General features: G+C 43.0%; 1 protein-coding gene across 6 annotated transcripts in view; it reads right to left on the bottom strand.

The window, feature by feature from the left end:
* Positions 1-22,598, bottom strand: part of EPHB1 (EPH receptor B1) — a 745,891-nt gene extending 723,293 nt beyond the window's left edge. For 5 of the 6 annotated variants that reach the window (XM_043997282.1, XM_043997279.1, XM_043997280.1 and 2 more), the window contains exon 1: positions 22,141-22,597. In XM_043997282.1, the coding sequence (XP_043853217.1) occupies positions 22,141-22,198 (58 nt within the window). In that variant the 5' untranslated portion in view covers positions 22,199-22,597. Of the gene's footprint in view, positions 1-22,140 lie in introns of all 6 variants that reach the window. The other variant, XM_043997284.1, reaches the window with a different exon arrangement.
* Between the last annotated feature and the right edge of the window lie 3,579 nt (positions 22,599-26,177).

Genomic DNA, 26,177 nt, shown 5'->3' with positions numbered 1-26,177 from the left:
CACATTTGAACTCAGGAAGATGAGTCTTCCTGACTTCATGACCAGTATTCTATCCATTGTACCACCTTCATTGAAGATAGGAATCATGTTTTTGCCTTTCTTTGTATCCCTTAGCACAGTTCATGGCACATAGTAAGTGTCAAATAAATGCTTATTGATTGACTGACTCTTTGTAATAGTTAGTCCCTTGATCCCTCCTGGCTACACTTGTTTCCATAACTATCCTTGATTCCAGTGGTCTCTCACTTTAATGATTCACTAGCCAAAACCATAGAAGTCCTCACCACCCTGACCTTCCATTATTCCCAGCCTACTAATCCACAATACTGAATAACTCCTACCATCTTTTTCTCTTTTCCTGCGCCCAGACTACCGAACATAATTAGAAAAAAATTAGTAAGATGTCACTGAATATGCATTTATAGTATATAACTTCAGTTGGGCCCTTGCTACTATTAGAGATTCTTTTATTCTTTCCTTTTTTATTCCCTTTCTTAGCCCCAAAATGTGATTCTTCTGAACATTTTTCTTCTCCAATAAGATCCCTAGCCATTACCCTATATTTTATATTGATAGCAGATGACAGCCTCCTATTTCACTAAAAATAAAATCAAGTCCACCTAATGGAAACTCACTAAATTCACCTCTTCTGCTCCTCAAAAATTCCCAGCACCATCTAGTTTTTGTTCTCTCTCTTCAGTCTCAGAAATAGAGGGAACACCATTCCTTACTAAGACAAATCCCTTTAAGGATGCCCTTGATCCCATCACCTGCTCCAACAATCACCTCCTCTTTCTCATGTATTTTCAAACTCTCCCATCTGTCTACCAACAACCATATTCAATTCTCCCAAATCCTAAAGAAAATAAAATTTAAAGGTGAAGTAGCTATTAAAATGGTCAAGGACAAGAGCCTATCCTGGGCTGATGATGGTGGGAAGATAGAGAGAAAGAAGCAGGTGTGAGACATAATTATTTGAGCAGTGAAATAGATAAGATGCAGTAACTTGATTTGCTACAAAAGACATGGGAGAGAAAGAGTCAAATATAAGATAAACAAATAAGGAAATACATGAATAAATAAATGATCAGTGGGAGGCTGATCTTGCAAACCCAAATGTATACAATGACAGCAAACATCCCACCCTGAAGGGCCCAGTCAGCTTTCCTCTTTTCCATAGCTTAGGAGTTTACTCTTAACCAGAACCAGCTGTCTTGCAACTGCATACCATTGGTCTTGAGGGACAACCGGGAAAGACTCTGTGTGTGTGTGTGTGTGTGTGTGTGTGTGTGTGTGTGTGTGTGTGTGTGTGTGTGTGAAAATGCAAACTCAGTTAAGAGAAACAGTTCAAAATGTAAATACTGTTATAAATACGTCTTCATCATCCGTCTACGATCATCTTTCCATTACTGCTGACCACATTTGACTCTGACCTAGCCAAAAGGATAGTGACAGAAATCAGGGGTTTGAAAAAAGGCAGAATAAAGAGATATTCATTTTCCTAGGATCCTGCCTCCAGGATTTAAAGGCTAAAAAAGAAAGGGAAGAGTACTGGAGTAAGTTATAAGAGAGGACAGCTAGGTGGCACCTTAGCAGATAGAACTCCACGTCTGAAATCAGGAAGACTCCTCTTCCTGAGTTCAAATCTGGCCTCATACAATTACTAGCTTTGTGACGCTAGACAAGTCATTTCACCCTGTCTGCCTCAGTTTCCTCAACTGTAAAATAAGCTGGCAAAGGAAATTACAAACCACTCCAACATCTTTGCCAAGAAAACCCCAAATGGAATCACAGAGTCAGCCCTGACTGAAACAACTGAATGAACAACAAGAAGTTATAAGAGCCAGACTCTAGCCCCAGTTCTATGGCCCTTACTAACCACAAGGGAAACAACATGTCACCACCATGCCCACCCTCTGCAAATTAGGCTAGGTTGGTTTTTTTTCCTTAAAAGGTATTAAAACCATTCTCATATCCTGATTGGCTCTGCAGACTAAGAGCTGCAGACTAATCACCTAAATTCAAAACAAAACAATCTGAAGAGCTCCAGTTGCTTTCTGATGCTTGGTTGTTGGACCACCGTGGGCCACTCCAAGGCAGGGAGTTTTGCTTAGCTGAATCACCTCAGGTTGTCTTTGGTCTGCCCTATTTCTGACTATGGCTAAGTAAATCTACTTCCATGAACTGTTGAATGACCTATGAGTGTTCATTCTGTTGAACATTCTGTTGAACTGTATATCTTTACCAGTCTGCTGGACATTTCTACTTGGCTGTCCTGCCCTGATTTCAAAATCAACATGGTAAGGAGCAGCTAGGTGGCGCAGTGGATACAGCACTGGCCCTGGAGTCAGGAGGACCTGAGTTCAAATCCAGCCTCAGACACTTAACACTTACTGGCTGTGTGACTCTGGGCAAGTCACTTAACCCCAATTGCCTCACACACACACACAAAATCAACATGGTAAAATCTAGGTCAGGCTTAAGGAAGGACCACTTGTAAAATAATCATTCAATATTTCTGAACCTCAGCTTCTTCATCTGTATGAAGATAATAATTCCTGTCCGGCCTACCTGACGCACCATAATAAGCACTTAATAAAAAAATTGTCTACTGACTGACCTCATGGTGCTGTTTTGAGGACGGAAGGAAACAGTGTAGGTAAAGTGATCTGGCGAACAGTTGAGTGGGCTTTATAATAGTAAAATATTAATAGAAGAGCCACTAGCTTTTCCTACCTCCTTCCCCTTCCCCTGCTTCATGTGCTTTCTGCATTTTACCATTGACCAACCACTACCTAATGGCACTAAATCAGGATTTTCCCAACTAGCTTAGAAGAGATTGTTCCACCCTGCCACTCTGGATGCTGAGTACAATCAAATCTCAGTTACCCTTAGTAACAGCGTAGATAAAATCCTGCTGGGATTACAACCACAGGCAACAAGGCACAGATAATTTCAAAACCTCATTTTAAGCCAATCACTTCAACCTCCTTTCCCATCAAACCTTGTAGCTGGGAGGAAGACAAAAGGTCCTTTGGCCGGCATTGAATCTCTGTCACTCCTGCTCTTCACCCAGTTTTAGGATGTGAAAAAAATGGGGAAAAGCAGAGGAGGAGGCTAGCAGCAGGGAACCTGGGCAATCCACAGGCTGGATATTTGGTGCCTGAATCTTCGAGAGTTGCCCATATTGAGTCCCATTGCTGCAATCTAGTAAAATGACCCCTAAACACTCCATAATGATGCTTCTGCTCCAACTGCTTTACTGAAACTGTCCCCTCCAGTGTCCCAAATAGTCTTTTCTTTGTCCCACACATTGACCTTCTCTGCCACACTAAATGTTCCTGGCCGTTATGTCTTCTCCCTTGAACTCTACACTATGGCACCACGCTGGTACTTCTCTACTTCTCTGGTCATACTTCTGTCACTCTGATTGACTCTTCTTTATCCTCCCATCCCCTAAATATGGACATTCATCAAGGTTCAATCCTGACCCTTCTGTTCTTTACTTTCTCCTTCAGAAAAAGGTCCCTTCCAGCTCAAAACTCCATTATTCACAATCGCATCACCCCCATGTTTCAATTACTAGTAGGACATAATTGACTCTGACCTTTCTGCTGAGCTCCAGTGGTGTATCTTTACCTGCCTGCTGGACATTTCCACTTGGCTGTCCTGCCCTCATTTCAAAATCAACATGGTAAAATCTAAACTAATCAGCATCCTCTTCACCCAAACCAGCTCCCCTCACGATTTCACTATTTCTATTAACAGCATCCCCATTCTTCCAATCAGTTGGGGTCAATACCTCAGAGTATTTCACTCCTTCTCTCTAACCCTCTAAATCTATTCAGTCAGCAAAGTCTATCTTCCTTTGTCTACTCCCTTCAATCTATCTCTACTTTTCTGAGGCATCTAGGTGAATAGAGCACTAGCCCTTCAGTCAAGAGGACCTGAATTCAAATCTCACCTCAGACACTTACTAGCTGGGTGACCCTGGGCAAGTCACTTAACCCCAATTGCCTTAAGTATCTGGGAGCATCTCCAGTCTTCCTGATATGTATCTTGCCATTGGACCCAGATGGCTCTGGAGGAGAGAGTGAGATTGGTGACCTTGCACAGCCCTCTCTCACTTAAATCCAAACTGACTGCAAGTCATGACATCACCCCAATGTCATGGTCCTCTCCGAGAATGAAGGACAAACAACAACAATCTCTACTGCTAATGCTTATACCATAGTCCAGGGTCTCATAATCTTATATGTGGATTACAACAGTAGCTACCAAACTTTCCCCACCTTTTGTCCAATTTCTTTTCCTCTCCAACTCATTCTCCTTATCATTGCTAGAATCACCACAGCATTCATCATTTCACTGCTCTGCTCAAGTACCTTCAACAACATCCTATTGCCTAGAAAATTACTTCTAAACTTTCTATTTTGGTATGAGGGGTAGTCCATACCCCCTCCTCAATAATTTCATAAGGCATAGACTTCTGAACGGAATATATAGATCAGAGATGTGATCCAGGTGTGAACAAGGCCTAGCCATATCCATTGAATCAGTCAGAGGCATTTTATTGAACTCAAAGGAGTAGGATATTTCCCAACTGTTGAGGGAGATGAGATAACACTACACAGGAGGTGTGTTGAGATGGGTTGAGGATACTCAGTCACACCCTATAGATTTTAGATAAAATAGCAAGCTAGCTCAGAACCATGTCTAGATAGCACAGAGGAGAAAGCAGTTCTAGCCCAAGCCCTTAAGAGGGAATCTCTTTTTTTTAAAAAAAGATAAAAAATTCAAATCTGGCCTCAGACACTTGACACTAACTAAACTCATTGCCCTGCAAAAAAAATAAATAAATACATAAATTTTTAAAAATTTTAAAAAGAGAGAATCTCTTGAGAGATGAGGAGAAGAACCTCCATCTCCTTTCTTCCTTCCCCTTGATGGGAGAAGAACCTTGTGAATTTCAAAGCTTGGCTCATACCTACCATCCAACCAACAAACATTTTTAGGCATCTACAATATACAGAACACTGTGTGAGGAACTGTGGAAAATATGAAGTTTAGGAGCTCATGGCATAGGAGAAGTGATGAGACGAGATGCAAATAGCTTCAAAATATATTACATTATAGGTTAATTATAAAGTTACAAAATGAAGTGCTCCTTCCACGTTGAGGAAGGGCCCAGATGAGCTATCCACCATTATCCTGATTCAGCCACTATGCCCTGCTTGGATACCTCCTACCCCATCCCCTTCTCAGCTCCCCTTTTATGTCTCTTCTCCCATTAGATTCTAAACTCCTTGAGGCCAGAAAATGCCTCTTTGTATTTCTTTCCCCAGAACTTCACCCAGTGCCTGGCATATAGGAAGCACTTCATAACAAGGTTAAATGACTTGCCCAGGGTCCTATAATATACAACTAGTAACTGCCTGAGACCAGATTTGAACTCATGAAGATGAGTCTTCCTGACTCTAGGCCCAGGGTTCTACCCATTGCATCACTTAGCTGCCCCCTGAGATAGGAAAACCTGTGTCCAGATCCCAGCTAAGACACATACTGGGGATATGACCCTGGATGAGTCATTTAAGTTCTCAATATTGGCGGCAGTTCTCTAAGACAACAAATTACAGAGAAGTTTTCAACCTGTATTTGTGGAGAGTTTCCTCACTTGGGAGTTCTCTATACCAAAAAGAGCCTCTAGCCCTTTAAACCTTGCAGGGCACTTTGCATAACATTATCTTCATTTAGCCCCACAATAGCCCTTCTAGGAAGATATCCAGTATTAATATCCCCATTTTATAGCTAAGGAAACTGAGACTCAGAACGGTTATGTTACTTCCCCGTGATGACACAATTAATAAGTATAATAATAAGATGGGATTTAAACCTAGATCTCTCTAGGATTTAGGTCAAGTATTTTATGGAGAGGGAGAGAAAGAGAGAAAAAAAAAGATATATAGAGAGAGACAGAGACAGAGACACAGTCAGAGATGTATATGTATGTGTATATATACATGCATGTATAGGTATGTGTATATAAACGCACATGCATGTTGTATGGATATTACATGCATGCATATAAATATCTATTATATAATGCATTCATGTATAATATATGCAGATATTAAATATACATGTATTTGTCTATATGCCTATACTTGCACACATATACCTTGGAATGAAGGTATATGTGTTCATATACACATATGCACATGTGGTGTATACATATTCACTTGTGTACATATACCACACCTATGCAACACATGCACATATACAGCAATATACATATTTTCTTATCTACATATGTGTACAAATGCACATGGACAAAATTAATACAAGGTGATGGGAGAGGGGTATGACAGGTGGGAGGTGGGGATGAGAAGAGAGCTCAGGAAAGGCCATGTATAGGAGACGGCAAGGCTTAGATAGATGGAGAATTAGCTCAAAAACCCCCAGCTGTTGTGTAACAGAGCTGGGCCTCAAACCCAGGGCTCCTAGTGCAGGCAGGACTCTCCCTGGAAGGCTGCCTGACAGAGTGGAAAGTGCTGAATTTGGATGAACTGGGTTCAAATCCCAGTTTTTCTGTGTATGCCTATGACTCTGGGCAAGTCACAGCTTCCCTTCTGTAAAAGGGAAGGCATTTGACTAAGATGGGCTCTCAAAGTCTTCTCCAGCTCTGTCTGTGATCCTATGGGCCCTCCACCATGTCCCTCCCCAACCCTCATAGTAGATAAGAGGAAAGACAAGGGAAGTCGGTGTTGGTTTGTTTTTTTCTTCTCCAATGTCCAGTCCAAGACTATATCTCATGAGGAGGTAACAGCCACAGACAGGGAGGGTCTACAGCACAGAAGCAGCAGCAGCAGCAGCAGCAGCAGCAGCAGCAGCAGGAGGGGGTTTGAAACAAGCTTTAGGGAAGTCTAGCCAGGCCAGAAACAAACAAACCCAAAAGCAGCACCCTTGGCAGCTGTGGGAAGGCTGAGGAGTTCAAAGAGTCTGCCTTGATGTGCTAGTAAAATGCTAAGAGGAAAGCAAGAGCACAATTAACCAAGGCCTGGCTGCCGCTCACAGAGAAGTCCCTTGATGAAGGGACTTGCAGTGCTTCCACATTCCTCTCATTTCTTCCCATGTCCAAAGTCACTTCCCTTGGGGGGAGGTCTCTTCCAGGGAAGTCAGGAAGCTGTTGGGTTTCTCTCTCCTACTCTACGTCCCCTCAGATGTCCTTCCAAGCTCCCAGCTGACTTTAAATCAGAGCTGACAACGGGATCTCAAGTGGGACCAACCTGCCCAGTGGCGGTACCAGCCAGAGATAAGAGGACAATAGAGGCTGAGGGGCTGGGTGATGGAGAGGACACAAGTAATCTGACTCCTTTCAAATGCCACAAACATCAGTCAGCCCTAAGAAAAACCTCAGGGGCCCTCCCAGGGCATTATTGTGTATGGATAGACCCCCACCCCTGCCACACAGAAGACGTGTGTCCAAACCACACTGCCAGTCGTGGAAGGCAGCCAAAAAGAGCTGACAGCAGCCAAAAAGAGCTGACAGCAGCCAATAGGCTGCCTAGAGGAGCGGAAAGACCACTGGGCCCAAGTTCAGGTACCCTTAAGCTGGTCCGCAGTCAGCAGCTGAGCTCTGAGTAGGATGCTCTGATTTGAAGTCAGCTGTGAGCTTGGAAGGACATCTGAGAGGGTGTAGAACAGCAGAGAGAAACTCAACAGCTTCCTGCTTCTGATACTCACTGTGTGACCTGAAGCACTTTCCCCTGGGCTCCACTTCCCTCATCTCTAAAACAAGGGTAATGACACCTCCCCTACTGACCTGACAAGGTTGTTGTGGGGGGAAAACGCTTTGTAAATCCTAAAGCACAATGTAAATGGGAGATACTGAGGGTAGTTTTGTGTTTGGTGCAATTGTTGGGTTTGTTTGTTTCATTTCTTTTTTGGTTTGGTTTGGATCCAGACCTACGATATCATGGGTTTAGGAAATTCCCAGAGAAGATGCTCTATCCATTGATGCAGATGGCAAACTAATATACTCTTAGAGACTCATGAGGGGGCACCGAGAGGGTGAGTGAGTTGCCCAGTGTGTGTCCAAGGGTCTTGGCCCCACTTCAAATAATGCTCTAAGATTAGACATTATAGAGAAGATGCCTACCTCCATTGAGAGAGGAAATTGCTCACTGGGAGCTGACTGTGCCACCAATGAAATCACAGGCCTGGTAAACAGCAGCAGCAGCAGCAACGACAACAATAATCAATGTGTTGTGTTGTGTTGTATGAGAAATATGTAATAACAATGGATATTTATAGGGTTATTTAAAGTTGGTAAAGTATTTTACATATATCATATCAATTGATTTTTGCAACAACAGGGTGAAGTAGAAACTTCCCTAACAGTCAAACTATTTAAGTGACGTTATCCAAATCACACAGCTCTTAAATATCTATCACTACCCACTTGGATTCCCTGCCTTTCCTTGTATGGAAGTGGAAGGATAATGTATAAATAAGACAAAGAATATGCATAGAAAATGGAGAAATATAGAGAAGGTCTAGAAAGTGGGATGCGATTATATAGAAGGGCTGTATGAATGCAAACTGGGAGGTCACATGGACTTTCTTAGAATATATCTATAATAACCTATGTGTGCTCCACATTTATCAATGTTTGCTGAATGAATGAAAATTGCATAAATGAACCCAGTCCTCAAATTTAGAAACTGCTGTTCCTGCAAAATGGAGCACCAAAAGCCCAGGACTCATCCTCAGAAAAGTAGCATTTAAATATACACCAGGTGTTGTCCTTTCAGTCCCCGGTTTTCTCATCTATAAAATGGGAATAACAAACTGCCTGACTCATTGGGCTGTTGTAAGGAACAAATGAGTCAATATATGCAAAATGATCTATGAGTTATTCTTTATTATTATGCTTTTCCAGGCTGGGTGGATTATCCAAGCTCTTCTCTGCCTTTGCGTCCCTGTCGATTGCCTTTTGGCAGTTTTGCTGTCTTTTTATCACTTCCAATAAGAAATAGGGAAAGGAGGCGAGAGGAGATCAAATTCAAATCTGTCATGTTGGAAACTTATTGCCAGTAATGGTAAAGGGGGTTGGACCAGGAGGCAGGGAAGATGGTGGAAGGGACTGGGGCCTAAACTATCGGCAAGATTAAAAATGGAGAATTATTGGAAAATTTCATTTCTCGAAGCTAGCCCTGCCTCCCATGACAGTGAATAATGGGGAGCTGATGGTAATTGAAAATGGAAATAACTTTCCTCCCCAAAGTAGCAATAAAAGGTGGTCTGCCTGAGCTAGGGGTTTCTATCTGGCTGAGAGAAACAATCATATCAACTCTGGAGGAAAATGAGAAAAGAGGTATCCTCCCTTCCCATCTTTCTCTTTAAGTAGTTACAGAGATATACGCATGCAATACAGCAATATCTGATACCTCCAAACATCCAGGAAGCCAATTCATACCAAAATATTTTTCTGTCTTTAAAAATCCTACATGATCATCTTGTGCATCACCTGACTTCAGGGGGCAGCATGTATGACAGGCTCAGTACTCACTACATCAAGGTACTAATAAAGCCCTAAGAATACCAAGAAGAAAAAATAGCATAGTCTCTGCCCTGGAAAAGCTTACATTCTGCTGGGCTAAATTCCAGTTTGAAGCAAAATTCTAATTTGGATTGTTCCAGGCAGCTTGAATAGGTCCTTACAGCTGATTTCTGGTTTCAGTTCTTTGGGAAAATGAATTCCAAGGGTTATAGAAGGGTAGAAGCAAGAGGAATAAAGTGCTTGGATTATCCAACCATAAATAACTAGCCTCAAAAGCAGAATTGGGGGAACAACTGCAGACATCTCAAATGGCTTCTTTATGGTATGGGGAAGAGAGACAGGGACAGAGACCAAGAGAGAAGAGAGAGACAGAGATATAGACACAGACACAGACAGGGAGAAAGAGAGGGAGGAAGAAAGAGAAAGAAACAGAAAACAGAGAGGGAGAAGAGAGAATAAAATTAATGTTGTTTTGAAAGATTCTGAAAGACTTAAGATCAGTACAATGACCCACCATCGTCCTAAAGGACTGTTGATGATCTATGTGACCTACCTCCTGAGAGAGGTGGCGGTCACAAGATAGAGAGCGAGGCATGCATTGTTGGATCTGGCCCATGTGGGAATTTGTTTTGCTAGAATGTCTACTTGTTTCATGTGTTTTATTTTTCTTGGTGTGTGTGTGTGTGTAATAGGGAGTTAAGGGGAGAGAAGAAGAGAAAACAAATGTCTTTAATTGAAAAAATATACGTATACATACATGCACACACACATAATTCATACTTATCTATACCCGTACACATGCAAATACCCATACCCATATCCATACACATACACATATACTACGCACATACATGTTTCAAAGGCATAGAAAAAGTCAGATTTTAGGGGTCATTTCCAAGCTTGGGGCTTGGCATCATTCTGGAAGCAAGTAAACTTTTGCTAAGTGTCTCTCATATGTATGAGCATCATCGCTACCATCATACCAACAACGTACGTATGGAGCTATTTTCCCCATAACCCAAATTCAGGTCCTCCTCACCCCTCACCTGGACTATTGATTACACTGACCTTCTTCTCAGGATCTCTGCTTTTCCTCTCCCTCTGATCCTCCTCCACATAGCTGCCAAGATAATCTTCCTAAGATCCAGGTCTGAGAATGTCACTCCCCCCTACTTAAGAAGCTACAGCAATTCCCTCTTGCCTCCAGGTTAAAATACAAACTCTTCACTTGGTATTTAAAGTCCTTCCTAGTCTAGGCCCAGACTACTCTTCCAAACTTATTTCCTATCACTGTCCTTTATGAACTCTCTGTTCCAGACTATCTGTTGCCTTCTTAGTATTCCAATCTCCTCCTTCCTGCCTTTTCTTTTCTTTTCTTTTTTTTCGTTGAGGCAATTGGCGTTAAGTGACTTGCCCAGGGTCACACAGCTAGTAAGTGTCAAGGGTCTGAGGTCAGATTTGAACTCAGGTCCTCCTGAATCCAGGGCCGGTGCCCTATCCACTGCGTCACCTAGCTGCCCCCTTCCTGCCTTTTCACTGGTTGTCCCCTGTGACTGGAATGTATTCCTTTCCTCATCTCCACCTGAATACACAGTTTCTTTTACGTCTTAACTGAGGCAACATCTCTCCTTTGCCACCTTTCCTGGTTCTCAGACAGCCGGTCAGTCAATAAGCATTTATTAAACTCCCATATCCTTTATCTTTGCAGATGTTGTATCCCTCCCAGTAGGAATGTAAGTTTTTTAAAGGCCTGGAAGTAAAGTGATTTGTCCAAGGTCCTGTAGGTGGCAGAGCCAACACTGATCCCGAGTTTTCTAACCTCAAGTTCAAATCTCTTTTAGTTATTCATTAACCTAAATGCTTTGGAAGATACTCTGGCTTCCATTGTCCAAATGTTCCTGGTAATCCATCCATCCATCCTATATTTTTGACTGTCAGTACCACTATAACACAAATGGGGGCAGCTAGGTGGCACTGTGGATAGAGCACTGGGCTTGGAATCAGGAAAACTCATCTTCTTAAGTTCAAACCTGGCCTCAGACACTTAGTAGCTTTGTGACCCCCTGGACAAGTCATCTCACTCTGTTTGCCTCAGTTTCATTATCTGTAAAATGAGCCAGAGAAGGAAATGGCAAACCACTCCAGTATCTTTGCCAAGAGAACCCCAAATGGGGTCACAGAGTGTCAGACATGACTGAATAACAATATTTAATGAACCTTGGACACTTATTCTACCTAGAAATTTATAGCAGTTCTGCAGGTGATCAAGAGGAGCTCATACACATTTCTACCATTCTACTTTTACATGCACAAGTATGGCTATTGTCCAAGAAGTCCCTGCATCATAGGAAGGGTCCTCAAAAAAGGGAATATTTTTACAAAAGAAGTGCCTGTTTTATAATTACCAAATCATGAATGGATTATTGCTGTGGAGTCTGGAATGCATAATGCATAGATAGCATTGCTAATGTTGAATAAAATTGAACTAGAGGTCTTTCTTTCTTTCTTTCTTTTTGGTAAGGCAATTGGGGTTAAGTGACTTGCCCAGGGTCACACAGCTAGTAAGTGTCAAGTGTCTGAGGCTGGATTTGAACTCAGATCCTCCTGAATCCAGTTCAGTGCTTTATCCACTGTGCCACCTAGCTGCCCCAGAGATCTTTCTTAATACACATTCTATAGGCTCACAAAGTTATACCATACTTCTAATATAGCCCGCTATCTCTGGGGACAGTTGTATCATAACAAGTACAGACAGTGGTCTACTCCAAGCAAATATCCTCAGAGAAGACTCTATGGTCTATTGTCCTTTGAACTTTCCATTCTACTTTATCTGTCTCTCTGTCTTTGTCTGTCTCTGTCGCTGTCTCTGTCTCTGTCTCCCTCTTTCTTTGTGTCTCTCTGTCTCTCTCCCAGCGAAAGTCATTCGTCTATCAATCATTCAATTAATCAACAAGCATTTATTAAGCACGTACTATGTTCATGCAGCCCAGGCCAAACTAAGATTTCATTGTCAAGAGGAGGAAAGGAACTAGTGATGCTTCAGGAAACAAATGTCCCAGATTGCCTGAGACCCCTTGCTACTCAAACAAATTTCATAGGCCTCACTTTTAATCTTCATAGAGGATTGAGCCAACAGATACAGTACAGCCTAGAAATTTTTCAGGAAGAATTTTTCCTTTAAATAAGAAATCTCTCCCAGGATGTTACTTTATTATTGTAGTAATTTCCTCACACAGACAGCCATTCTAATGCTGCTGTTTCTTTACCACATTTAGGGGAGAAGAAAATCTGATTGAAATCTTCAGGTCACTTAAGTGGCTAGTGCAGAATAGGGATACATAAAAATGAACCCTTCCAAGGAACACTCATTCTTGGGATTCGGGTACAAGGACACACACACATTCAAGACTATGGAAATCAAAATGAGAATTTGACTCAAGATGTCCCGGCACAAAATAAGCTAATGGACCCATCAGTTGACAGGAGGAAGCAGCAGGTAGAGCCACCTACTGATGATTCACCTTATGCAGTCATCATGTTGTCCAGTCTCCACTTTGCTCCTTTGTCCCTCCAGACATCAGTCTTCCCTTGGGCCATTTCTCTGCTCAACTTCTATGGGTGCATCAGCAGAGGCAGCTATTAAAAAAGAATATTCTCTTCCATCTCAAAAGGATGGGGAAAGATGGAAGCTCTTGGTCATAAGCCTATGTTTGGATTATCTTTGTGTTTCAACTTTTTTTTGCTGTCTCTGTCCAGCACACGGCCTCTGTCTCAGGTGCTAATAACTGAGGGGGCACCATGGACACACAACGCATGTGGGATGTGGGCTGGCACCTGGTGGAACAAGTATTACCATTGCCCCTTCCCTTCAGGGAGAGTGAGCTAAGGAGAAAGGAAAGGGCCAATGGTAATGCTCACTCCAGGGAGGGCCTGGCATACCCATAATCTATGCATGACTATGTTGGGCACATTTCCTCCCCTTCATGTCACTCCAGAATGAAATTCTCTAGGGTCTCATGACATTCATGCTTCTCTCCTTGGGTCTGTCTTTCCACTGGCCACATTGCCCCTAGTTTACCACCACCTGGCATGGAGACTCATCTAGTATTAGAAAAGATGATGCCTCCACTATCCCCTCAGTTAAGTCAGGCCTACCCTCCATGGCTCCTATCTTCCTTTGTTCTCTCTTTCAACAGAATGTTCTGGAATCTTCCTTTATTGTTAAACTTTCTTCCCAGACCTCTTCTTACATTCCTATCTTCTGTCTCTTAAAGACAGCATATCTCTCTGGTGCCCTCTCTTACAATCCCTAATATACAAGCCCTCGGGAGGAAGATGCCATACCCCTCGATGCTCTCAGCAGCTTTTAGACCTTCCCTCTGCCACCATCACTCAGGAACCAGCCTTGCTGTTTCAAGTTCACTCCATCCTATCCAGCCCTTTGTTGTTTTCATTTAAGAGACTCTTGGTCTCTTGCTCCTCCCTAATTAGCTCGGTACCAGCTCATTAGGGGCAGGTAAGTGACAGAGTAGATAAAGCACCAGGCCTGGAGTTGGGAAGACCATGAATTCAAATCTGGCCTCAGATACTTATTAACTGTGTGACCCTGGACAGGTCACTTAACCCTGTTTGCCTCAGTTTCCTCATCTATAAAATGAGCTGTAGAAGGAAATAGCAAACCTCTCTAGTATCTCTGCCAAAAAATCCCAAATGGAATGAAGAGCTGGACATGACTGAAAGTAACCAAACAACAACAGCACCTGGCTCATTGTCTTCTTTTTTTACCCCAATCTCTGCTCCCATTGGAACACAATGGACTCCAATTTCCTAAACATCTTCAACTCAGTCCCCATGACAAATGTCTTTAATTTACCTCGATCACACACAGCAGTAGTCCTACCTTAGGGCCCTCTCACAAAACTGAACTTTCCTATAGTTTTGGAATATTTTTAGCAAAAGAGAGCCAGAGACAGAGACAGATTCCCATAAGGATACAGGATAAGGACTGCACCTATGCTTTCGTTAACATGGGAAACTCCCAGATGAGGAAACTCTTTCTACTAATGTAGGTTAGCACCTTCTCGACAAGTTATAGTCTTAAAGAGTTGTCTAGAGCAGAGATGTCAAACACTCAAGCCATATTCAGGCTTTAACCATCCTCAGTATAGCCCAAAATATAATTCAGTTGTTTCAGTCTTGCCCTACTCTTTATGACCCCATCAGGGGTTTTCTTGGCAAGGAAACTGGACTGATTTGCCATTTTCTTCTCTACCTCATTTTACAGATGAAGAAACTGAGGCCAACAGGGTTAAGTAACTCGGCAGGGTCACATAGCTCATGTGTCTGAGGCCAGATTTGAACTCAGGAAGATGAGCCTTCTTGATTCCAAACCTGGCACACTAATCCACCATGCCACCCAGCTGCCCATTAAACACAATTGGGAAATATTTTTTAAATAAATTAAAAAATATAACGTTAATATGTGGTTTTCTAAGTCAATATGCAGCCAGCAAGGATCCCTATGTATAGATGAGTGATCCCTATTTGTATCTGAGTTTGAGATTACTAGATTAAAACACTGAAAATTTATATGAGTTGCTCAGGTCTCAGAGATACCATATGGGACTTGAACCCAGGTCTTCTTGACTCTAAGGTTGGCCCTCTCTTCATTATGTCATGATGACTCCCATGTCCATAGATAACTAAGATCTTCCCAGACTGAGTCCAGTTTGGCTCAGATACTCCTTCTTGAGGGCACCCTCAAAATGTCTCGGTTCTCAAATGATATTTTCCTCTCTTGCCACTCAAAATTGCCATCTCACCCATCTCAAACTAGAAAAATATTTCCATGGACCACTGTTACCAAGATTACATGTATGTAGTTCATAGCTATTTTTCCCTTTAATAATATGATTCTCGGGGTGGCTAGGTGGCACAGTGGATAAAGCACCGGCCCTGGATTCAGGAGTACCTGAGTTCAAATCTGGCCTCAGACACTTGACACTTACTAGCTGTGTGACCCTGGGCAAGTCACTTAACCCCCACTGACCCTCAAAAAAACCCAAAAAAAACAACCAAACAATAATATGATTCTCCTTTTCATTTCGGGGGACATTTTTCTAAAAAGCTTCAAGCAACTTCACATACAAGTATCTCATGTATCCTTACATCATCTTCATGATGAGCAGTCAACATGAGGATACCTATATAGGGAAAGAGAAGCACAGGTAGATTGGGTAGTTTTACAAAAGCTACAAATCTAGAAAGCAACAAGACTAAGACTAGCCATCCAGTCTTCTGAATTTCAGTGCATTCAATCTTCTTTATCCTTAACTACTCTGTCCACCACTTCATCATCAAAGAATGTCTACTGAATGTCTTATGGATCCTTGTGCAAGAGAGCCCCAAACTGGTCAAATGTGTCTCCTTTCTCTGTTCTGTGATTCTGTTACAGATAGAAAATAGCCACAAGAAAAATGGGTTTTGATGGATTATTTCCGAGGTCAATGCAAAAGACTTGCATGGATGGGTATGTCACCTTCCCTGATACCACGTCTCTCTTTCTCCCTATTCATTTTTGGTTTTGGCTAAGGAGGTTGAAAAAAATGACCTGGCTAAATCAGAGTCCCAAGTCCTTATGCCTCATGTGCTCTATACAATGATAATCATGGCATTTAATATTTATTAAGCCCAATATGCTTGGATAATGAAGAGGATAGGTTTAGAAGATTGAAGCTCAGTTGCTTACACAAAGAGTACCTGATTCAAGATTTAAAGCACTGATGCCTGACATCAGGAGTGTAGGCCAGGAACCCCCAGGATGGAGACACAGATGGCATTGGACTTAACATACAGGAATTTGTGAGTATGCTTGAGTATGCTTTTTTAAAGGCCAACCACTTCCACCAAAAGAACATGGAAAAGCCTAAAATCCACCTCACCCTTCTATGTTGGAAAGAAAGAAAGAACAACCTTTGTCTTCGCTATCTGGTACCAGAATGACTTGGGCATTCATTCATACCCTTCTGTACCAGGTCAGTCTGAGGCTCATTGTGCCCCCAAGAGGTGTTTATAGGATCATAGATATAGAGCTGCAAGGTTCCTCAGAGGCCTTTGAGTCTAACTTTTATTTTACAAATGGGGAAACTGAGGCACTGTAATGCTTGGAATGACACCACCTGATGGAGACTTACTGTAGAAAAGCTCCACCATGAGGTGAAGGTTTCTGAGGGCAAGACCATGCATCTTTTCTTTGGCATCAGGACATGACGTTTGCTTGTGGGAGGAAGAAGGGGGAGGCTGGCGCTCTGACTCGTGCTCTTTCCTGTGGACGCTGGCGGAGAGCAGAGCTAGGAATGCTCTCTCTCCCTTTAATACATAGGTGAATCAGGCCTTTCTCTTTCTCTTAACCAAATTCTTATCCTCCTTAATAAATGCTTAAAAGTCACTCATTAGATATTTTAGACAGACTAGCCAGAATTTTAGCCTTATCAGACACATAATGGTTAAGTGGCTTGCCCGGGGTCACATGGCTAGTAGTCTCTGAGGTGAGGGGTGAATCTAAATCTTTCTGACTCCCAATGCAGCATCCTATCCATTGACAAAGTAAAGGTATGTCACATTTTCCCATTCTTCCATTCTTAACATATAGCTCTACCTCAGTAGGTCGTGGGAAGGCTCACTAGGCCTCCCCAAGTCAGGCTGTTGTACCTTTGTTCCCCCAGACAAAGGTGGCAACCCAGCATATATTTGCTGTGCTCAGTTGAGTATGAAGGGCCAGAGGGAACATCATATTAAGGATTCATCTTTGTGCCTACACTGCCTGAGTGTTGTCAGAGTCAGCGTGAACCTTGATATCTGCCTCAGAAATCTGCTCCCCAGCAGGCTGAGTGACAGGGGTCCTTCATGCTGCTGCCTACACTAGCTGTCAGCAGTCTGCCTAGTTAGAAGTTGAAGGTCTGGTAAGTTCCCTAAAAGTAGGGAGTTTTCATTGGGGAGTAGGGGAGGAAGGGATAGGACGGATGTGGAAAAGGCTTCTCTGGCCTTACAGCTACCAGTGCAGGGGGGATGGGCAATGAACTTGCTCTTCCAGTGCTGCCCAGTTACAGAAGGAAGCCCCCTACAAACCAGAGCTCTAAATGCTTCCGAGGAACCACCCAGGCAGAGATGTCCTGACCCAGGTCATTCATCCAGAAAGAGAGACATCTGAATTCTGAGAGGCCCACCATAATCCTCTTCCTCTCAGTGACTGCATGCCCCTTATGCTAGCAGGTCACCAGCCAGATTCCAAAGGATCCTTCAAACACCTCCTCCTTTAGGGCCAAGGACTTGTTTAGCAAACAGGTCAAAGGTCAGAGTGGGCTTACATGTGTACCCTTGTTTAACTGAGTTGTGAGATGGGTCCTAGTGCCCTTTAAGCAGAAACACTGAAGTCAGGAGCACAGCATCCTCAAAGGACCAGATCAGGATGGAGAGGGAGGGAGGGAGGGAGGGAGGGAAAGAGAGAGAGAGAGAGAGAGAGAGAGAGAGAGAGAGAGAGAGAGAGAGAGAGAAGGGAGCTGGCAGCCTTTATCCCCCTGACTGCTCTCTAGTCAACAAAAGGAACCTTTGACAATAGACTAAAATGAAATGAAATTTCATTCATGCTGGAATAGGCCTTGCCCTCCCTCTCTTCCCTGAAATGGCAAGGATATATGGAAATAGGAAGGTGAGAGAGAAAGTGGGGATATCAGATTAGCATTCAAACACTTCCTCCCCAACCTGCCCTGATAACTCCCTCCCCCCCCAACCCTGCATGCCAAAGCAGTCTATTCCTACAGAATAGCCGAACTCTGTCTCTGCTCTAGCCCACTGGGGGTGGAGATAGGGAGGGAAAGGGAGGCTCAGAGGACCTTTCCCTCCCTCTGTCTGCTTCCTCCCAGTTGCTCACAGCTCTGATGGAATAGGCTCTTCCTGGGGCTTCCCTTTACCCCCGCTAAGTCCCCAGACTGGTAATTATCCTTTGTGACTGGCCCTTGCTTAGGATCTGCTTTCCTCTGTGGGTATTGAGGCATTAGACCAGTCATCTGAGCTGTTTGCCCAGGGGTTATTACCAGCCATGCCTACAGAATTCCCAGGACAAAACCTAACTGTAAGAAGAGACAGAGAGATAGTGGCTGAAAAATAGTGGCCACATCCCTCGAACACCAGTGCTGCATGGGAAGGAGCTGTTGTTTGGAATTCTTATTGATTCACTTTTCTGATAATTATGCCACACTCAACACAAATCAAATGACTCTGGCAGGAGAATTGGATCCAGTTAGATTGGTGGAGCTGCATATATGTAGATAGGGTGGGAAAGGAAACCTGCCTGGCAGTGGGGAATAACTGAATGGTTTTTACTATCTGCCATGCTAGAGATGGAGCTGTTTTAATATTCTGCTGAATATGTTGTTTCGTTTAACTCTTGATGGTGAGGTTTCTACGACAGAGTACAAACTACTACCTATTAAGTAGGCTCTGGGCAATTGGCAAAGTTTTAGGTGGCAGGCCTGAGAGGGTAGGAGGTAGAGATATCAGGAAGTGGAGGCAAGATTCTTGCCAGTGGATGATGCTAAACCTAAGTCAAGTGCCTTGTGCTTAAAAGACTCCAGTTCCTGAATTCCAGGCACCTGGGTTTTTGGAACGTGAACAAGGAAAAAGCAAACATTAAAAAAAATGTATCTACACCAAGAAAAAGGAGGATCTCAATGAAAACCACTAGAGACAAGTCAAGATGTCTCTGTGCATTTTTTTCAAAACAGTTTCTCCTACAAAATATCTCCCCAGCACACGCCAAAGGCTCAAATACTCAGTCCATTTCCTTTATTAAAGATAAAATATCAAATCTGTCCCCCTCCAAAAATCAACGTTTCCAACACATGCAAAGAACAAAACTGTGATGGAGCCAAAAAGGCATGTTTTTTTTTTTTTTTTCTGAAAACAACTTCTCTAGCTGTGTTATACAGCCAACCCTCCCCTCCCCACCAAGACACCGGTAGCATTCAGAAATAGCAATAAAGACAGACCACCAATAAGGATAATTATAAGTGATTGACATCTGAAGCTGGAGGCAAAGCCAAATCTCCCATCTTAAAATTACAAATGCATCTATCATTTTGGTTTCCTGTTCTTGTCTTAGGACATTCTTAAGGACTCCTTTACAATTCTTTTCTTTTGAATTACAATTGGTACCCCCCACCCCCTTAACTAGGCTCCCAATCTCTAAGCTTTCAGCCACTTCTCCCTCTGCTTACCGCCGGCAGCATATGTCTCCCTTGCATCCAGCAAATTTTAATAAAGGACCCCTACAAAGACCACCAGCTGGGGCGATGGGGAAAGACGACAACAACAAAAAAAAAATCACGTTCTGAAAAAAAAGCGAAGGCTTTCTCTCCACTAATCTGCTCCCCCAGCAACAATGAAAGCAGAGATTTGAAAGGATGTTGCCCGTAGTTTTCATCAAAAGGAAAAAAGGATTCTTAGCTACATCACCCAAAGTATCACTATTAAGTCGAAGAATCAAGCTTTACAAGGGAGGGGAGGGAAGAGAGGTGGGTGTAGTTGGCTCAGAAGACCTGGTACATTTCTTGTCACTTTAAACTCAGGTCCCTGTGTCACAATTCCACAAGAATTCGATACAAATTGCAAGCCTTCCTTTCAACCCAAGGCTTAGCCTAGCTGCCCCATCATTTATTTTCACGAGCCAAATGAAAACCTATTTCATCTCACTAGGAACTGAACCGGGAACTTATAAATCTGAGCCCAGACAAGTGAATGGGAGTGAATCTGTGAGTTGGAGTGGATTCAGAAACACTAGATAAGTGGACCCAATTTTACAGTTAAAGAAAGCTTTCGAAGTTCTCCAGGAGGCTGTTGCTTCCCTCGCTTCTACTAAGCTGAACCACCTTTCTCTATCAATGGAAGAACTTCTTGCCCAGAACCGAGTTCAGTTTTCCACCCAGTGTGATGGACATATAATCAGCCAGGCTCTTTTGACAGCCTAGAGAAGCCCAAAGCCTATTTCATTTGGAAAGACTATTTGGAAGGGGAGGGGAGAAAGCAGAGATTTCTCATAGGAATTCGACACGTAGGAAACACAGTAGATATTTGGGGTGGGGGCTATAATCTCAAGATCCAAGTTAAATACACTTCAAAGCGCTCCCTTCACTCTTTTAAAAAATAGTCCAGAGGTAATTGTCTATACAAAAAGAGATGTTGACAAAAGCCCCCTCACCTAAGATGACTTTCTTTCTCTGGGCAGAAAGAAATAGCTGTGTATGTTTAGACAGATCTAAAAATGCCTCCTCTTCCCCCATTTGAAATGCCTTACAAAGCGGTTCGCTCTTCTTTACATTACACTAACATGTGAGAAAGGAACCACTGCTATTTTCCTCTAAGGGTGCGGGGGACAAGAAACTCCTAAAATTCCTATTCTTCTAAAGACAGATTTTTCTCCCTTATGAGATCTTTACCACTGCAAGTCCCAGACAAGCTAACATGCCTGCCTTGGCGAACCACTGAAGGGAGGGCTTGACTTCTCCTCCTCAACCCAACAGGCAGTTTTCCCCAACTCTCCGCTCCCAGGAATTTGACTGACCAGCCCCACGCCGGGCTACCTGCTGCTACTTAAATCCACAGGCAGAGGGGCACCACACATCCACTTCCACATTCCCGACAGAAAGTCAGGAGAGGAAAGCCTCTTTCCTGGTTCTCGTAAGCCTCCTGACTTCGCTAAAGGAAGCTTAGCTATCTTAGTGGCTCGGGGAAGAGAGGAGACACAACAAATTGGAGACAAGAAAGAAAAAGGTTAAATGAAACAGAGAAATGGGGTTTGGACTGGGGCGGGGGCGGGGGGAATGGTGTCCAAAGGAAGGAAAGAAGAAAGAAAGAAAAGGAGGCAAAGAAGACAGAGAGAAAAGGGGTAGGGGAAGGAGGTGGAAGGAGATAAAGAACAAGGGAGCGAAAGAGCCACATCGCGTCTGCGAATCCCCGGGAGCTGAATTACAACGCATCTCTTGTTCACGTCTCTAACTCAAAAGCATCCAGTTCTCCCCGGAAACCACTCTTCCCCTTCTCCAAGCTCTCAGTTTGTGGAATGTAAAGCGAGTACTGCAATGCAGCTCAGTGTCTTCTCCCAGAATGGAACAGAGAGTTAAGCGACGGTGTGTAGGGGAATGAGGGAGTGGAGAAAAGGAGAAGACGACTGGGGGCGGGGGGGCGGGGGGGGGTGAAGGAAAGGGAGGTGGTGGAGAGCTGCCTGAAACAGACCACTGTACATTTGCCTGGTTAAAAAAAAAATCAAAATAAATAATCAGAATAACACTTGTTCTTTCCATTCAAAGATCGAAATCCTATCAATCCACTAGAGCAGCCCAGTCCCTTCTATTTTACAGGGAAATGAGAACGCTGGGGCCCCCACCTAAGCAGGCTGCCTTTACCAAAAGGAGAGGGAAAGGACATGCAATTGATATGCCACCGCGAAAGAAATCCAGTTACAAAACTTGCTCTTTTTTTCCCCTCTTTGCCTTTTTTCTTTAGGGGTGGGGGGAATATTTTACCTTCCATTGCTGCAACTGCAGACGCCAAGAGGAAGAGCATTAAAGAATCCAGTGCCATCGTAGGTGTCCCCCCAAAACTGGTTCAGAAGCCAGAGTGGTTGAAATAACTACTTCCCGGGTTGGCACTATTTATTTTCTGTCTTGTTGCTTTTGTTTTAGTATCCGTTAGCACTCCGCTCCGGACAGCGGTCCCCGGTGTTCCGTGTGGATATGTGGGCGTTTGGGTGTGTGTGAATGTGTGTGTGTATGTGTGTGTGCGTGCGTGTGGAGGCGAGTCCTGGCGCGGGTGGGTGTGTGTGTGCATGTGTTTATATGTGTGTGTGTGTGTGTGTGTGTGTGCGTGCGTGTGTGGCTGGGTGGGTGTGTGCGTGCGTGCGTGTGTGTGTGAGAGAACGAGCGAGCGAGAGAATGAGTCTGTATTTTAGTGTAACATTTCGAGCTACAGTAAAGAGTAGGGAGAGAACGGACTCAGCCACTGAGACTGAGGGAGGGGGGAGAGAAAGAGCGATCCCACTCCCCCAACCATCAACGCTCTCCCCACCCCCGACACCTCCTGTCCAATCAAGGAATCAAACCTGCAAAATTCCCTCGTCCAATCAGAGATGAGCACCTCCTTACACTAGCATTGTTAGTTTAAGAAAAACTTTTGCATGGAAGGATGGTGGAGAATGCAATGGAAATCCATAAGGAGGGAAAAGCGCTCCTCCTCGTGGTGTCGCCGCAGAACTGCGCCTGATGACCATCAGTTCTACTCCAGACCCGTTGCTGAGACAGCAGTATATATACAATTTGGGTCACCATTCTTCCTAAGATTTAATGATTTTTCTTTCACGTCATCAGACCTTTCTTTACTTTAAATATTCCCTGGCCCTCCTGCCCAGGAAATAGTGAGGCAGTGAAACAGGACCTGCATTCAAATACAGCTCTCATACCTGACACTTTAGGCAAGTCATTTAATATCTCCAGGCCTCAGTTTCTTCATTTGTAAAATGAGGGAGTGGACAAGAAGACCTTTAAGGTCCATTCTAGCTCGAAGTCTCAATTTCCATTGTAGGCTTCATCTTTTAGGAACCACACATCTCCTTACAGTATAAGCCCTGTCTTTTTCCTATTTTAGCATGAGTGTTCTTGATAAGAACTGTATTTGGGGCAACTAGGTGGTGTAGAGGCCTGGGACTTGGAATCATGAAGACCTAAATTCAAATCTGACCTCAAACACTTACTTTGTGACTCTGAGAAAGTGAATTATAAGCCTGTTTGTCTCAGTTTGTCCCTGTGTAAAATGAGCTGGAGAAGGAAATGGCAAACCACTCCAGCATCTTTGCCAAGAAACCCCCTAAAAGGGGTCACAAAGTGGACATGACTGGAAATGACTAGATGACCAATTTGGGGCTTTAAAATAAACATTGAAGTGATGTCAAAAAATTTCTCAGGATACTAAGAAAAGCAAAGCCAACTGAATTTCCTTGAAAGGCATTCTGGGATACTGATGATAGTCATGGGCTTCAGAGTCAGGGAGGGATGGGTTCAAGTTTCACTTCTGACTTTTACTGGCTTTGTAACCTTGAGCAAGTCAATTGAGTTTTCAATTTCCCTAGACAACTAATACTATAAATTGCAGAACAAAAACAAATTTGAGTAGATAGGGGAAGCTTCCTCAATAGGGAACCCCCCTCTTCACCTCTTCCTCCTAGTTTCCTTGGTTCACTTCACATGTCACTTCCAACATGAAGTCTTTCCTTGTTCCTGTCTCCCCCCCCACCTCCACCAGCAACTGCTAGTCCTTTCTCCTCTGAAATTACCTTCCACTTATTTTACATATATCTTGCATGTACCTAGTTATTTACATGTTGTCTTCTCCATTAGAATGTAACCTTTCTTTGTATCCCCAGTCAGTGCTTAGCATTATTGATGACAGATAATAAGAACTTAATAAATGATTTCGATTGATTGAAATCACAGTTCAGGACCCCAAAAACATAATTATAACCTGAGCCCACCAAGAGTTGTCTCAGAAGGCAATGAGTTCCCCATCACTAGAGGCCTTTGAGGGAGAGGTTGAATGACTTTTAGAGGGAATGTTGTAGAAGGAACTTATTTACTTAAGAACAGATGAATTCTAAAGTTTCTTGAAACTTTGAGGTTCTATGATGATTCAGTTCTTCATTATATATCTGGTGTTGATAGGAAGAGTAATTTGGCCAGGATGAACTTTAAAGGCAACTGAAAACCACAGATAATTGAAAACCACATTTCAGGTAGCAATTTTCCCCACTGCTACCACACTCTCTGCTCACTCTAACCCCTCTAATAGCTTTCTGCAGAGTAATATCAATTATTATATTTCATTGGGTCTGCGATCTCACATATTTGGGGACTCTTCTTAACTTATACCTTCCATTTTCTCTGACTCTTGTTCATACCTTCCCTTGAATTCTACAGGGACCTACCCAATATGGTGGGTACTTTCTTATTGTTCTTTTTTATATCACCTGGGTACCAGGGCAAGGCACAGACTATAGTCTGTTACTACTCACTTTCTCTACGTGACCAGCCTACCTCCTTTGATCTCTTTGTACATATAATCTTGAACAGGCAATGCAAATGCACAATGAGCTTGGGCCAAAATTGAACAGGAGGAAGACGATGAACTAGACTGCATTCAGTAAATTGTACAGTGCTTTCAATGATCCAAGCTTCTCCCTGAAACAAAAAGCCATCTTTTTAAGCACCGCTATTCTTCCAGTGATGCCATATGGCTACAAATTATGAAATGTCACCATTTCTGAGGAATCAACATTGTGGCTCACCCAAACAGCAATGGAGACACATATTGGGTGCAAATAGTTTCCAGCATATTAACCAGTGGAAACTTATACCAAAATAGCATCATATAAATATCATGAAGGAGATTACAGAATGGCATACTGGATACACAGCATAGAAAGAGCATTGGATTTAGAGTCTGATGCTTTGAGTTCAGATTCTAGCTTTGCTTTTAATTACTTATGTCACCTTAAGCAACTTGGTTTTACCCCTCTTTTTCATTTCTCAAATGAGGAGTTTGGACTCTGTGGTATTAAACTCTTGCTGCAAATAGCAACCCAAATAGTATCAGAATCAGATTAAAATATAATTGAGAAATGTTTGGGAAAATAAATAAGAATACAATGCAACACTGATAATGTTAACTTGTTAGTTTTCTAAGTCAATATGCTCTCATATCCATATCCCCTATTCCATGGGGTGTTTGACACCACAGGACCAAATGACTGTTTAAGTCCCCTCCCATTCTAAATCTATAATCCCATGCATGACAGCATGGCTCAAAAAGATAACAGAATCATAGATTTAGAGATGGAAGGATCATTGAGGCTATTTATTCCAACTCCTTAGAATGTAAAAACTAAAGCACAAAAAGATGCAATTACTTTCTCAAGGTCACACAGATAGTGGCAGAGGGAGTATTTGAACCCAGATCATCTAACTCCAAAGCTGGGGCTTAACATGTTTTTAAAAGAGGGTAGAGGGGGCAGCTAGGTGGCGCAGTGGATAGAGCATTGGCCCTGGATTCAGGAGGACCCGAGTTCAAATCTAGCCTCAGACACTTACTAGCTGTGTGACCCTGGGAAAGTCACTTAACCCCAATTGCCTCACAAAAAAAAAAAGAGGGTAGAGGAGCAACTAACATATTTCCCTTCCTCTTCTGATTCATGTCCATTGTCTACTGAAGGACTTTGAAATGATATCCCAGAGAGACTCAGTTTCCTCATCTGTAAAATTAGGCAATTTGACTAGATGGTCTCCTAAGTTTCTTTCAACTCTAAATCCTATTAAGTTATGAACCTAGGGAGGCTCAGGAGGAGAGAAATCTCAATAAGCTTCAAACCATCAGTTGTTAGATAATCAAGTAACTTCTGAAAGTCCAGCCGTGCATAAAGGGGATCAAACTTTCTGCAGCCATCCCCCACTTCTGAGCAGTGGGCTGCCAATCAGAAATGAAATATGCTAGTGTGTGTTAAACACAGGTCCCACCG

This window comes from Dromiciops gliroides, chromosome 3 (assembly GCF_019393635.1).
Source record: "Dromiciops gliroides isolate mDroGli1 chromosome 3, mDroGli1.pri, whole genome shotgun sequence".
In the NCBI taxonomy this organism is placed as follows: domain Eukaryota; kingdom Metazoa; phylum Chordata; class Mammalia; order Microbiotheria; family Microbiotheriidae; genus Dromiciops; species Dromiciops gliroides.
Note: the sequence above shows the minus strand (reverse complement) of the source record. Positions and strands in the feature narration are given on the sequence as shown.